Source organism: Tachypleus tridentatus, chromosome 10, assembly GCF_004210375.1.
Source record: "Tachypleus tridentatus isolate NWPU-2018 chromosome 10, ASM421037v1, whole genome shotgun sequence".
NCBI lineage: Eukaryota > Metazoa > Arthropoda > Merostomata > Xiphosura > Limulidae > Tachypleus > Tachypleus tridentatus.
Genome location: NC_134834.1, coordinates 116,058,511 through 116,070,539, shown reverse-complemented (window position 1 = coordinate 116,070,539; position 12,029 = coordinate 116,058,511). Strand labels below are relative to the sequence as shown.

The window sequence follows — 12,029 nt, the reverse complement described above, 5'->3', positions numbered from 1 at the left end:
TAGTATACTCCACAGTTTCTGTTTTCTCTCTAAGACAACAGTAGTATACTCCATAGTTTCTGTTTTCTCTCTAAGACAACAGTAGTATACTCCACAGTTTCTGTTTTCTCTCTAAGACAACAGTAGTATCCTCCACAGTTTCTGTTTTCTCTCTAAGACAACAGTAGTATACTCCACAGTTTCTGTTTTCTCTCTAAGACAACAGTAGTATACTCCACAGTTTCTGTTTTCTCTCTAAGACAACAGTAGTATACTCCACAGTTTCTGTTTTCTCTTTAAGACAACAGTAGTATACTCCACAGTTTCTGTTTTCTCTTTAAGACAACAGTAGTATACTCCACAGTTTCTGTTTTCTCTGTAAGACAACAGTAGTATACTCCACAGTTTCTGTTTTCTCTTTAAGACAACAGTAGTATACTCCACAGTTCCTGACCAGGCCTCATTTGTCTTCTTATCACCTGGTTGTCAAATATACATCTGGTTCCAGTAAGAAAGAATGGAGGTCAGGACTGCAACAGGTTCCTACACACTCAAACTGACTTGAGTCAAGTAACGCTAACTAACAGCCTTGACACACTCAAACTCACTTGAGTCAGGTAACGCTAACTGACAGCCTTGACAACACTTTCATTTCCTTTTCTTGGAAACCTCATTCTATTTACAAACTGTAAAGTAACTTTGGTGCAAAAAAAAGTTTCCACCTTGGACATGTCTCTTTCCACCTCTTTTTACTACACTTACACTTTGTATTTTAATGGTGTAATAGTGCCTCTTATAAGAAAACAATATTAATAAAACATTCACCAAACCCGTGAATTTATTGAAAATATTTCAACCTGATTGGCTGAAATTATTTCTATCACAATTGAATAAAATACAAGGTAAGCCAAATTATATATCTCTCATGGTATCTGAACCACTGTCGGTGAATTTAACCTGTTCACGAATATTTCAACATGATTCAGTTGAAATATCTTATGTATTAATCCTTAGGAAAAACACCACGTAAGAGTATTGTACAAAACCCTAGGTACAGCCGTGCTTTTCTTGCTTTCAGCCACAGTGTGAATCTCTTTGTTATTTGTATTTCTTCCATGAAATGTATTGGACCAAAATAAACATAGAACCTCGTCGTATCTTCCTACTTCCTGTCAATCACTACTGGAGATCATCAATTACTCTCTAATGGATATTAGAAAGAAATAATTGGAACACTTTCCTAAACCACGTGTTTATCATAAAACTGCACAGAAACGGGGTGATAAAAATGTGAAAAATTTCTGTATCGTAATAGTAGTTATAATTACCATGTGCTAAATGTGAACCCAGACAGCCTTTACCTGTAAAATGTTGGTTGTAACCTGTTTGATCATTACATTTAATGTTATATAATTAGTTGAGTAGATGATAATAACATAGATATGATGCTATTATTAAGCAGGTGATAATAACATAGATATGATGCTATTGTTAAGCAAGTGATAATAACATAGATATGATGCTATTGTTAAGCAGGTGATAATAACATAGATGTGATGCTATTGTTAAGCAGGTGATAATAACATAGATATGATGCTATTGTTAAGCAGGTGATAATAACATAGATGTGATGCTGTTGTTAAGCAGGTGATAATAACATAGATATGATGCTATTGTTAAGCAGGTGATAATAACATAGATGTGATGCTATTGTTAAGCAGGTGATAATAACATAGATATGATGGTGTTGTTAAGCAGGTGATAATAACATAGATATGATGCTATTGTTAAGCAGGTGATAATAACATAGATATGATGCTATTGTTAAGCAGGTGATAATAACATAGATGTGATGCTATTGTTAAGCAGGTGATAATAACATAGATATGATGCTATTGTTAAGCAGGTGATAATAACATAGATGTGATGCTGTTGTTAAGCAGGTGATAATAACATAGATATGATGCTATTGTTAAGCAGGTGATAATAACATAGATGTGATGCTATTGTTAAGCAGGTGATAATAACATAGATATGATGCTATTGTTAAGCAGGTGATAATAACATAGATATGATGCTATTGTTAAGCAGGTGATAATAACATAGATGTGATGCTATTGTTAAGCAGGTGATAATAACATAGATATGATGCTATTGTTAAGCAGGTGATAATAACATAGATGTGATGCTGTTGTTAAGCAGGTGATAATAACATAGATATGATGCTATTGTTAAGCAGGTGATAATAACATAGATATGATGCTATTGTTAAGCAGGTGATAATAACATAGATATGATGCTATTGTTAAGCGGGTGATAATAACATAGATGTGATGCTATTGTTAAGCTAGGTGATAATAACATAGATATGATGCTATTGTTAAGCGGGTGATAATAACATAGATATGATGCTATTGTTAAGCAGGTGATAATAACATAGATGTGATGCTATTGTTAAGCAGGTGATAATAACATAGATATGATGCTATTGTTAAGCAGGTGATAATAACATAGATATGATGCTATTGTTAAGCAGGTGATAATAACATAGATATGATGCTATTGTTAAGCAGGTGATAATAACATAGATATGATGCTATGGTTGAGTAGATGATAATAACATAGATATGATGCTATTATTAAGCAGGTGATAATAACATAGATGTGATGCTATGGTTGAGTAGATGATAATAACATAGATATGATGCTATTATTAAGCAGGTGATAATAACATAGATATGATGCTATGGTTGAGTAGATGATAATAACATAGATATGATGCTATTGTTAAGCAGGTGATAATAACATAGATATGATGCTATGGTTGAGTAGATGATAATAACATAGATATGATGCTATTATTAAGCGGGTGATAATAACATAGATGTGATGCTATGGTTGAGTAGATGATAATAACATAGATATGATGCTATTATTAAGCAGGTGATAATAACATAGATATGATGCTATGGTTGAGTAGATGATAATAACATAGATATGATGCTATTATTAAGCAGGTGATAATAACATAGATATGATGCTATGGTTGAGTAGATGATAATAACATAGATATGATGCTATTGTTAAGCAGGTGATAATAACATAGATATGATGCTATGGTTGAGTAGATGATAATAACATAGATGTGACGCTATGGTTGAGTAGATGATAATAACATAGATGTGATGCTATGGTTGAGCAGATGATAATAACATAGATGTGATGCTATGGTTGAGCAGATGATAATAACATAGATGTGATGCTGTGGTTGAGTAGATGATAATAACATAGATGTGACGCTATGGTTGAGCAGATGATAATAACATAGATGTGATGCTATGGTTGAGCAGATGATAATAACATAGATGTGATGCTGTGGTTGAGCAGATGATAATAACATAGATCTGATGCTGTGGTTGAGTAGATGATAATAACATAGATGTGATGCTGTGGTTGAGTCGGTGATAATAACATAGATGTGATGCTGTGGTTGAGTAGATGATAATAACATAGATGTGATGCTATGGTTGAGCAGATGATAATAACATAGATGTGATGCTGTGGTTGAGTCGGTGATAATAACATAGATGTGATGCTGTGGTTGAGCAGATGATAATAACATAGATATGATGCTATTATTAAGCAGGTGATAATAACATAGATGTGATGCTGTGGTTGAGCAGATGATAATAACATAGATGTGATGCTGTGGTTGAGTAGATGATAATAACATAGATGTGATGCTATTGTTAAGCAGGTGATAATAACATAGATATGATGCTAGAGGATATTATGAAATAAAAGAAGGCCTCCAACACCTGGATCTTTGCCATGTTAAACGTAACATGTTTATTGTAAACATTTTAAAACTGATGTTCCTCTGTGTTTTGTGACTTTATACATAGTTTACTTGTATCTCCTTCTGTTTTATATTTTCAGTTTTGAGTTATGATCCTTAAAAATCATTTTGTATGTTTTAACTTTTGTTCATAGAGTGGTGTCTACTAACAATATTGGATAATTGTTTAACTTTACTTTTGTTCATAGAGTGGTGTCTACTGATAATATTCGATAATTGTTTAACTTTACTTTTGTTCATAGAGTGGTGGCTACTGATAATATTGGATAATTGTTTAACTTTACTTTTGTTCATAGAGTGGTGTCTACTGATAATATTGGCTAATTTTTTAGCTTTACTTTTGTTCATAGAGTGGTGTCTACTGATAATATTGGCTAATTGTTTAACTTTACTTTTGTTCATAGAGTGATGTCTACTGATAATATTGGATAATTGTTTAACTTTACTTTTGTTCATAGAGTGGTGTCTACTGATAATATTGGATAATTGTTTAACTTTACTTTTGTTCATAGAGTGGTGTCTACTGATAATATTGGATAATTGTTTAACTTTACTTTTGTTCATAGAGTGGTGTCTACTGATAATATTGGATAATTGTTTAACTTTACTTTTGTTCATAGAGTGGTATCTACTGATAATATTCGATAATTGTTTAACTTTACTTTTGTTCATAGAGTGGTGTCTACTGATAATATTGGATAATTGTTTAACTTTACTTTTGTTCATAGAGTGGTGTCTACTGATAATATTGGATAATTGTTTAACTTTACTTTTGTTCATAGAGTGGTGTCTACTGATAATATTGGATAATTGTTTAACTTTACTTTTGTTCATAGAGTGGTGTCTACTGATAATATTGGATAATTGTTTAACTTTACTTTTGTTCATAGAGTGGTGTCTACTGATAATATTGGATAATTGTTTAACTTTACTTTTGTTCATAGAGTGGTGTCTACTGATAATATTGGATAATTGTTTAACTTTACTTCATGATGGTATAATTAGATTCTGTTCTATGTTTGTGCTATAATTTTGATATTTTGTGCCCTAACTTAGATTTGAGTGTTGTTACGATTCTTAAATAACTTATTTCATGCTAGAACTTAGTTTTGATTTTTCTTATTTTCATTCTAATGTGATTTTTTTTTACTTAACTTACTTGAGTTTTGTTTTATCATCATTATTTTCTACTTTTACTGTTTGCTGGAGATTTATATCTCAACTCTTTTACAGTCTTTGTGTAGATGTCATGACGTCATGCATGACATCTGAGGGAATAATATTATGGCGTTGTGCGACTTATAATTAATTTTTCTAATTTGACTAACAATGTTTAATTTTAAATCTGGGGCACTTGAAATATGGAAGAGGCGGAAATGTTATAGTACAAACAGACATGAATTTAACACTTTTATAAATGACTTAAAGCTAATCTTTAGTCAGATATATTCAGATAGTTTTTATAAATTTCTACCCAGATCGTCTACATGTGGTATGACAATCAGTTTAATGAAATATCGATAGGTCATAAACATGCATTAAATATATTCTTTAAAATGTAGTTCTCATATGTTAATGGCTAAAAATAAAATATCACTTTAATTCTGTTTCCTCCTAGGGAGATACAAGTCCATCTCTCGGGGTGACACAGATACTTGTACAAAATAGTATCGGTTATAAATTTTTTCTCCTGTATAAATGGTTTCTTCCGGTCGGACAACGGTAAGTATAAGTATGGTAAAATCTGGGGTTCGATTCTCCGGTTTGTGTACAGCAGATGGCGCAGTTTCACTTTGCTTTAAAATAACCAAAACCAACTCTCCATAATTGTAACGTACGCTTCATTTCGCTTTGGTATACCACATTAGCGTTTTGACCCGAATTCGGTACCGTAAATTAGATTTTTTCTCGTTGCTATCTGGCCAGTAAGTAAAATATGACGCAAATACGATCACTTTGAACAAATATTTTATGTTCATTCACTTACGTCTGTTTCTTTACTTTACTAGCCGGGTCGAAATCATTCTCAACAGTACATTTCCATAAACCACGTTCTTACAAGTGCTGATAAACTTACCTGTCAAACTTCATTGTACATGAATACCACACCTGTTCCAAGGTCACAGCGATTTTGCTTTACAGGATAGGTTCTCGCATTATTTCGTAAGTCGTATAAAACTGTAGACAGACTTGCAGGCGTGATTGTCGTGACACCATTTAGCTTAATGAAGCATCTTCACGCACGTGCAGTCTTAACATACAAATAGAAGCATAGGTATGTAAAACAACAACATCCTTTTCTCCCAATAAAACTGGGCGATTGAAATTGTGTAATGTACTACTTGTATATCGAATTCAAATGATAATAAATCCTTCAAGCACATGTCCGAGAAAAGCAGCAGATTCAAAATAATGACCTTATACACCTGTGTACAGTCATAAGTGGGTTTTCCCCATTACTTACTTAGAACAGGATCTGTTACTACTTTCTGACTATTAGCATATTTTTAAAATCATTTTCATAGTGGTTACGTAACATATAAACGTACTGTGTGGGTTAACTTTAATACCTCAGAACGTTTAATCAAGTACAACTTTAATAGATCCGGCATGGCCAGGTGGTTAAGGCACTTGACTCGTAATCTAAGGGTCACGGGTTCAAATCCTCGTCACACCAAACGTACTCGCCCTCTCAGCCATGGAGGTGTTATAATGTGATAGTCAATCCCATTATTCGTTGGTAAAAGAGTTGGCGGTGGGTGGTGATGACTACTCGCCTTTCCCTCTAGTCTTACATTGCTTAATTAGGGACGGCTAGCGCAGAGAGCCCTCGAATAGCTTTGCGCGAAATTCAAACCAAACCAAACACCTCTAATAAGAAAATGACGAATTAAACAAATAAACACTTCACAGACACGTGCTTGTACGAAGTAGCAGTTTGTTGCGCTGCAATTTTTGGATATAGCTAAGCAAAGAGTTAACTGCATTGAACAGCCTCTAAATTTGAACTAATGTCCTAGACGGAAGACAGCTAGTAAACAGGGCGCTTTGCCGTCTCTCTTTGGCTACTACTGTGCGACCAAATAGTGGGATTTTTTCATCACTCTAATAGTGCGACCAAGAGTCAAAACTAGGGAGCTCTGGGTTTTTTAGCAACGAGACATAAACAATGAATCCACATATTTATAATCCGAGCAAGTTTAACTGTTAGGATACACTCCTCCATTAATAACAAGACGTTACTTTTAAACAAACAATACAAAATTATCAAAGGCGAAAACCGAAACGTTGATTTCAAATAAATTATTGGCTATTTGGAGTTACTCTTTACTCTCAAGAAATGTATAACATAGAACTATCTATACTCTGTACTAAAACTTCAAGTTATCCAAATATGTGAACATACAGCGTATGTAAGTATTATACGTAACTCGTTAATTCATGTATTCTTATGTACGTATGTATTCCAAAATACCTAATACTATGAAACACATTAATTGTCCTGAGGCGATTGAGGTCACCACTTATAATATCAAATAAGAGGTTGGAGGTTATTTACACTAAAATTGTATTTAAATCCTGAGGGTAACTACCTTTCCACAAGTGGCTGCAGATAGCGAAAGGCTCCCCAGTGGCTCAGCGGTATGTCTGCGGATTTACAACGCTAAAAACCGGGTTTCGATACCCGTGGTGGGCAGAGCACAGATAGCCCATTGTGTAGCTTTCTGCTTAATTCAAAACAACAACAGTTAAAACAGCTGCTAATTCTTAACTCGCACTTCTTAGTTGTTAGCGAGTTTTACATCGGTCTTTGGGTTTTGTCTCATAGGTCGTATATCCCCAAGACATTTGAATGTTACGACCACAAGCATTACCTATTACGGTTTAATAATGGTAATAGAAGAAGTATTTCGAATTTGCTTTCATTGAAACGCTGTTTTTGTTTATATATATATATATATATTTCAAATTACGTAGATACATCCGCCAAAAGAGACTCATTACATTAGCTTATTTCTGAAAATATCTCAAAAATAAAAAAGAACATAAACAATCTAAAATATTTAAGAGAAGAACGTAATTATATTCACACAGTTAGCATTAGTAAAGAACATTTAGGTGTGAAACATCAATAAACGTTTATCACTGACATATTTAATATTAAAAATGTGCTCTACGTCATAGAATAACTTAAAACAGGAAAATGTTCTCTATTAAAGAATCATAAGGAAAATGTTTTCTGTGTCATTTAACATTAAGCGTGTTCCTACTGGAACTGTTTGATCGGTCGCCGAGGTTGATTGGTGAATTCAAGATAGGATAGCAGCTGAAATCATTGCTGAGTGGAAGACGAGGGAGCTGAAATCATTGCCGAGTGGAAGACGAAGGAGCTAAAATCATTGCTGAGTGGAAGACGAGGGAGCTGAAATCATTGCTGAGTGGAAGACGAGGGGGCTGAAATCATTGCTGAGTGGAAGACGAGGGGAGAAGGGGATGAGGAATGTGATAATTTGGGGGGAGTAAGGGGAAAAAGCAAAACATGAAATTTTCACAGCCTCAGTTAAGTCGTCATAAAGACAATCCAAACTGTGATTACATTTAACAAAGGTAACTCCATAAATGCTTTTAAAGAAGTGTGAACTATACTCGATCGTTTTCACATAAGTAAACCAAGAACTGTTCACTTTATCACCGATTAGATTAAAATGTAAAGTTTAGCAATGTCATTGCCAGAAATAAACATTAAGATAAGACCCCAAAAAACAGCTTCATCCAAGCTTGGTGGAGATAACATTTAACTCACTGAACAAGTATTACCACAGCTGTGGCCGTACACACGTATCAGCTTCTATTTTTTAACTTCGCGCAAAGCTACACGAGGTCTATCTGTGCTAGCCGTCCCTAGTTTAGCAGTGTAAGACAAGAGGGAAGGCAGCTAGTCATCACCACCCACTGTCAACTCTTGGGCTACTCTTTTACCAACGAATAGTGGGATTGACCGTCACATTATAATGCCCCCATGGCTGAAAGGGCGGGCATGTTTGGCGCGACGGGGATGCGAACCCGTGACCCTCAGATTACGAGTCGCACGCCTTAACACGCTTGGCCATGCCGGGCCCACATCAGATGAAATGAACACACGTTCACCTCTTGAAACATACGGATTAAATGAAGGGAGGAAAAAATGGAGTAATCTCAGCTTTATAATGAAGTAATTGTGTAGTAACGGGAAATTAACACATCTAAAAATGAGGTTCCGTCTGTTCGTTTAGAATTAAGCACAAAGCTACACAATAGGCTACCTATGCTCTGCATATCACAGGTATCGAAACCCAGTTTCTAGCGGCGTGAATCCGCAGATATACCGCTGTGCCACTGAGGGGCGCATGAGTTTCTGTATATGGCAATATCAGATGTCATTTTTCAATATTAAAAAGTAAACTTTATAAATAACTTTACTGTACGGATTACCGATTAAAATTATACAAACTAGTTGAACCTAATTTGTAAGGTATCTATTTTCCACGTTGATTTTCATTTCACTTAAGTATTGAATCGGGCCCTGTTTTAAAGCTGCGTGTCTCTTCGGTTTAATACAAAATGCTTATTTTGCTAAAGCTAAACTTTAAAAAAAATAACAACTTTACCGTTTTCATGGCAGTTGTAGTTAATCTGGAAACAAAGTCTCTCCTATTGGACTCGAGCTGTTTCTACTTCTAGAGGTTTTGTTTGTTCGTTCAGTACGATTCTCCTTGCTGCAAAAATATAGATGAAAACTTTGAAATCGATTTTGATAATAATTAAGAAACTATAGAAATATTTAATAACACTTTTTAACAGAATAAGAAATACCATAATTTTGAATTACATCGTTTTTGTCATTCCTAGTTTAACCACAGAAACGTTATCTTATTTTACTCACACGTAGTTATTAGAGTGTATGTTTCTTATAGCAAAGCCATATCAGGCTAGCCCCCCGCTAGTACAGCGGTAAGTCTATGGACTTACAACGCTAAAATCAGGGGTTTGATTCTCCTCGGTGGGCTCAGCAGATAGCCCGTTGTGGCTTTGCTATAAGAAAACACACACACACACCCATCAGGCTTTCTGCTGAGTCCACCGAAAGAAATGGAACCCTTAATTTTAGCGTTGTCAATCCGTAGACTTATCGCTGTACCAGCAGGGTACTAGTTGTTAGGGTTAGTGTTGTTGTTAAACGCAAAGATTCGTAATGTGTTATCTGTGCTGTGCTCAACACAGGTGTTGAAATCCGGTTTTTAGCGTTATGAGTCTTTATTTAGACTTACCGATAAACCACTGGAGGACCAGTCATGAAGAAAGCTGTTTCGTTTGTTTTCTACACACTATCGTGTTCCGGTTGTGTTGCATTCGTCACAGCAAGCCTGTATTTATACACGCTCGAAGGAATGCATAACATTATTCGCGCCTATATCTTACTCCTCGTAAGTTATTAACTGGACAAGTCGTTCGAAACCCGAAAAAGAAAGAAATAAAAGAAACCCCAAACATCCATGCCATTCACTTCTTGTTACTGAGTTATGCTACTTTCGGGTAATTCCGTCTCTTGTCAACAGTAATTTCAGGGAATTCCGTTCTTCCTTGGCAATAAGAAATAAATGAAAATTAGAGGAAGAAAGGGAGGGACAAACCTTCTTTTTGTAGTAAACTGTGTATTATACGTATAGTGTTTTTGTATTCCACACTCAGCCGATATTCGTACAGGCTTTCATTAGCAAATGACATTCGTACCACTAAAGTATTCTTCAGGATTATTTAGTAAACACATTACGACGTATTTAAAACAGCTGAAGAGGAACAAAAGTATCAAACGTATAATTTAAGGATATCGGTAAAAAAAAAATTCACGTCTTTTTTAGCGATACTTCCTTTCAGAAACTACCTTCAGAATTACATAAGAGTAAAAAAACTGTGTGGTAAGCAGAATAATTTTATTATTATTATTTATTTATGGTAAAGCTGCTAAGGCTGTCTTCCACCTTACAACCACCATCTGTGTAAAGGGATTAACTGTCTTCCGCATAACCTGACCACAGCCTAAAAATCGGGGAATATTTTACGCCCTCCGGGAACATTTTACGCCCTCCACCACACACTTTGTGTATGTTGTGTTTTAGAGACAATTTTTTTTTTTCAACGTACGGACGTGGAACCATCCATGTATGTGGTTAATGTTAACTTATGTGAAAGATAACAAATGTCCAATAACAGCAAATATTGGGGTGGAATGGGTTGTTAACCACTTTTAACATTCACTTTATTTCAAGTTTTCATCCCAGAAAGTTTGATTGAGATAGAAGTGGTTAAAAACAAACATACAGACACAAAGATTTTTTTATATATCAACGTTTTGTATTTATGACAAAGGTATTATGGCTATCCCCTACTGTCTCTAATTTTGAGCTACTGACCAGATGGATGATAGCCAGTCAGTTAGTAGCACCTCACAATTCCACCATTCATGTGAAAGATTGACTGTTACTCTTTTTACTCACTCACAACTTAAATGGATGGAATATTTCGTAGATTTACCATATCCGACCCCAGAGCTTTATCACAAAGCTAAGCCTTGTCTCAAATCATAACAACATGTTCTTACAAGTATTTTTTTTCCTGAGATATAATGAGAGAAGGAACTGGTTTTTCAAGTGTTATCTTTGCTATAAAACGTCCCCGCTAGCACAGGGTAAACCTACGGATTTTCAACGCTAAAATCAGGGGTTAGATTCCTCTCGGTGGACTCAGCAGATAGCCCGATGTGGCTTTGCTATAAGAAAACACACACACATTTTCTATAAAAAAAAAGATTGTTAGTTCATGGTTTGATTTGTTTTGAATTTCGCGCAAGGGTACACGTGGGTTATCTGCACTAGCCGTCCCTAATATAGCAATGCAAGACTTGAGGGAAGGCAGCTAGTCATCACCACCCACCGCCAACTCTTGGGCTACTCTTTTACCAACGAATAATGAGATTGACCGTCACATTATAATGCTCCCAAACATCACATTAAGTACTTAAATTAAACAGTTTAACTATACGATTTATTTACTTCAGGCTCTTTGAAAATCCTGACAAGAATTTTGTTAAACGTGTTTACAAATAGAGTCCTTAATGTCTATGCACTTTGTGATAATTACCGAATAATTACTT

General features: G+C 34.9%; 1 protein-coding gene and 1 long non-coding RNA gene across 16 annotated transcripts in view; one reads left to right on the top strand and one right to left on the bottom strand.

The window, feature by feature from the left end:
* The window catches only part of LOC143230138 (uncharacterized), a 45,868-nt gene that overhangs the window by 4,430 nt on the left and 29,409 nt on the right, over nucleotides 1–12,029 (top strand). The window lies entirely within an intron of this gene.
* The window catches only part of LOC143230132 (toll-like receptor 10), a 49,120-nt gene that overhangs the window by 26,537 nt on the left and 10,554 nt on the right, over nucleotides 1–12,029 (bottom strand). For 9 of the 15 annotated variants that reach the window (XR_013016257.1, XR_013016258.1, XR_013016260.1 and 6 more), the window contains exon 2: nucleotides 9,487–9,594. Coding sequence is in view for 6 of the 15 variants with exons in the window: in XM_076463196.1 (XP_076319311.1) it covers nucleotides 9,487–9,495 (9 nt within the window). In the remaining 9 variants the exon portion in view is untranslated. Of the gene's footprint in view, nucleotides 1–5,915; nucleotides 6,130–9,486; nucleotides 9,595–9,761; nucleotides 10,108–10,146; nucleotides 10,506–12,029 lie in introns of those variants that run through there. The other 6 variants (XR_013016253.1, XR_013016255.1, XR_013016256.1 and 3 more) reach the window with 6 other exon arrangements.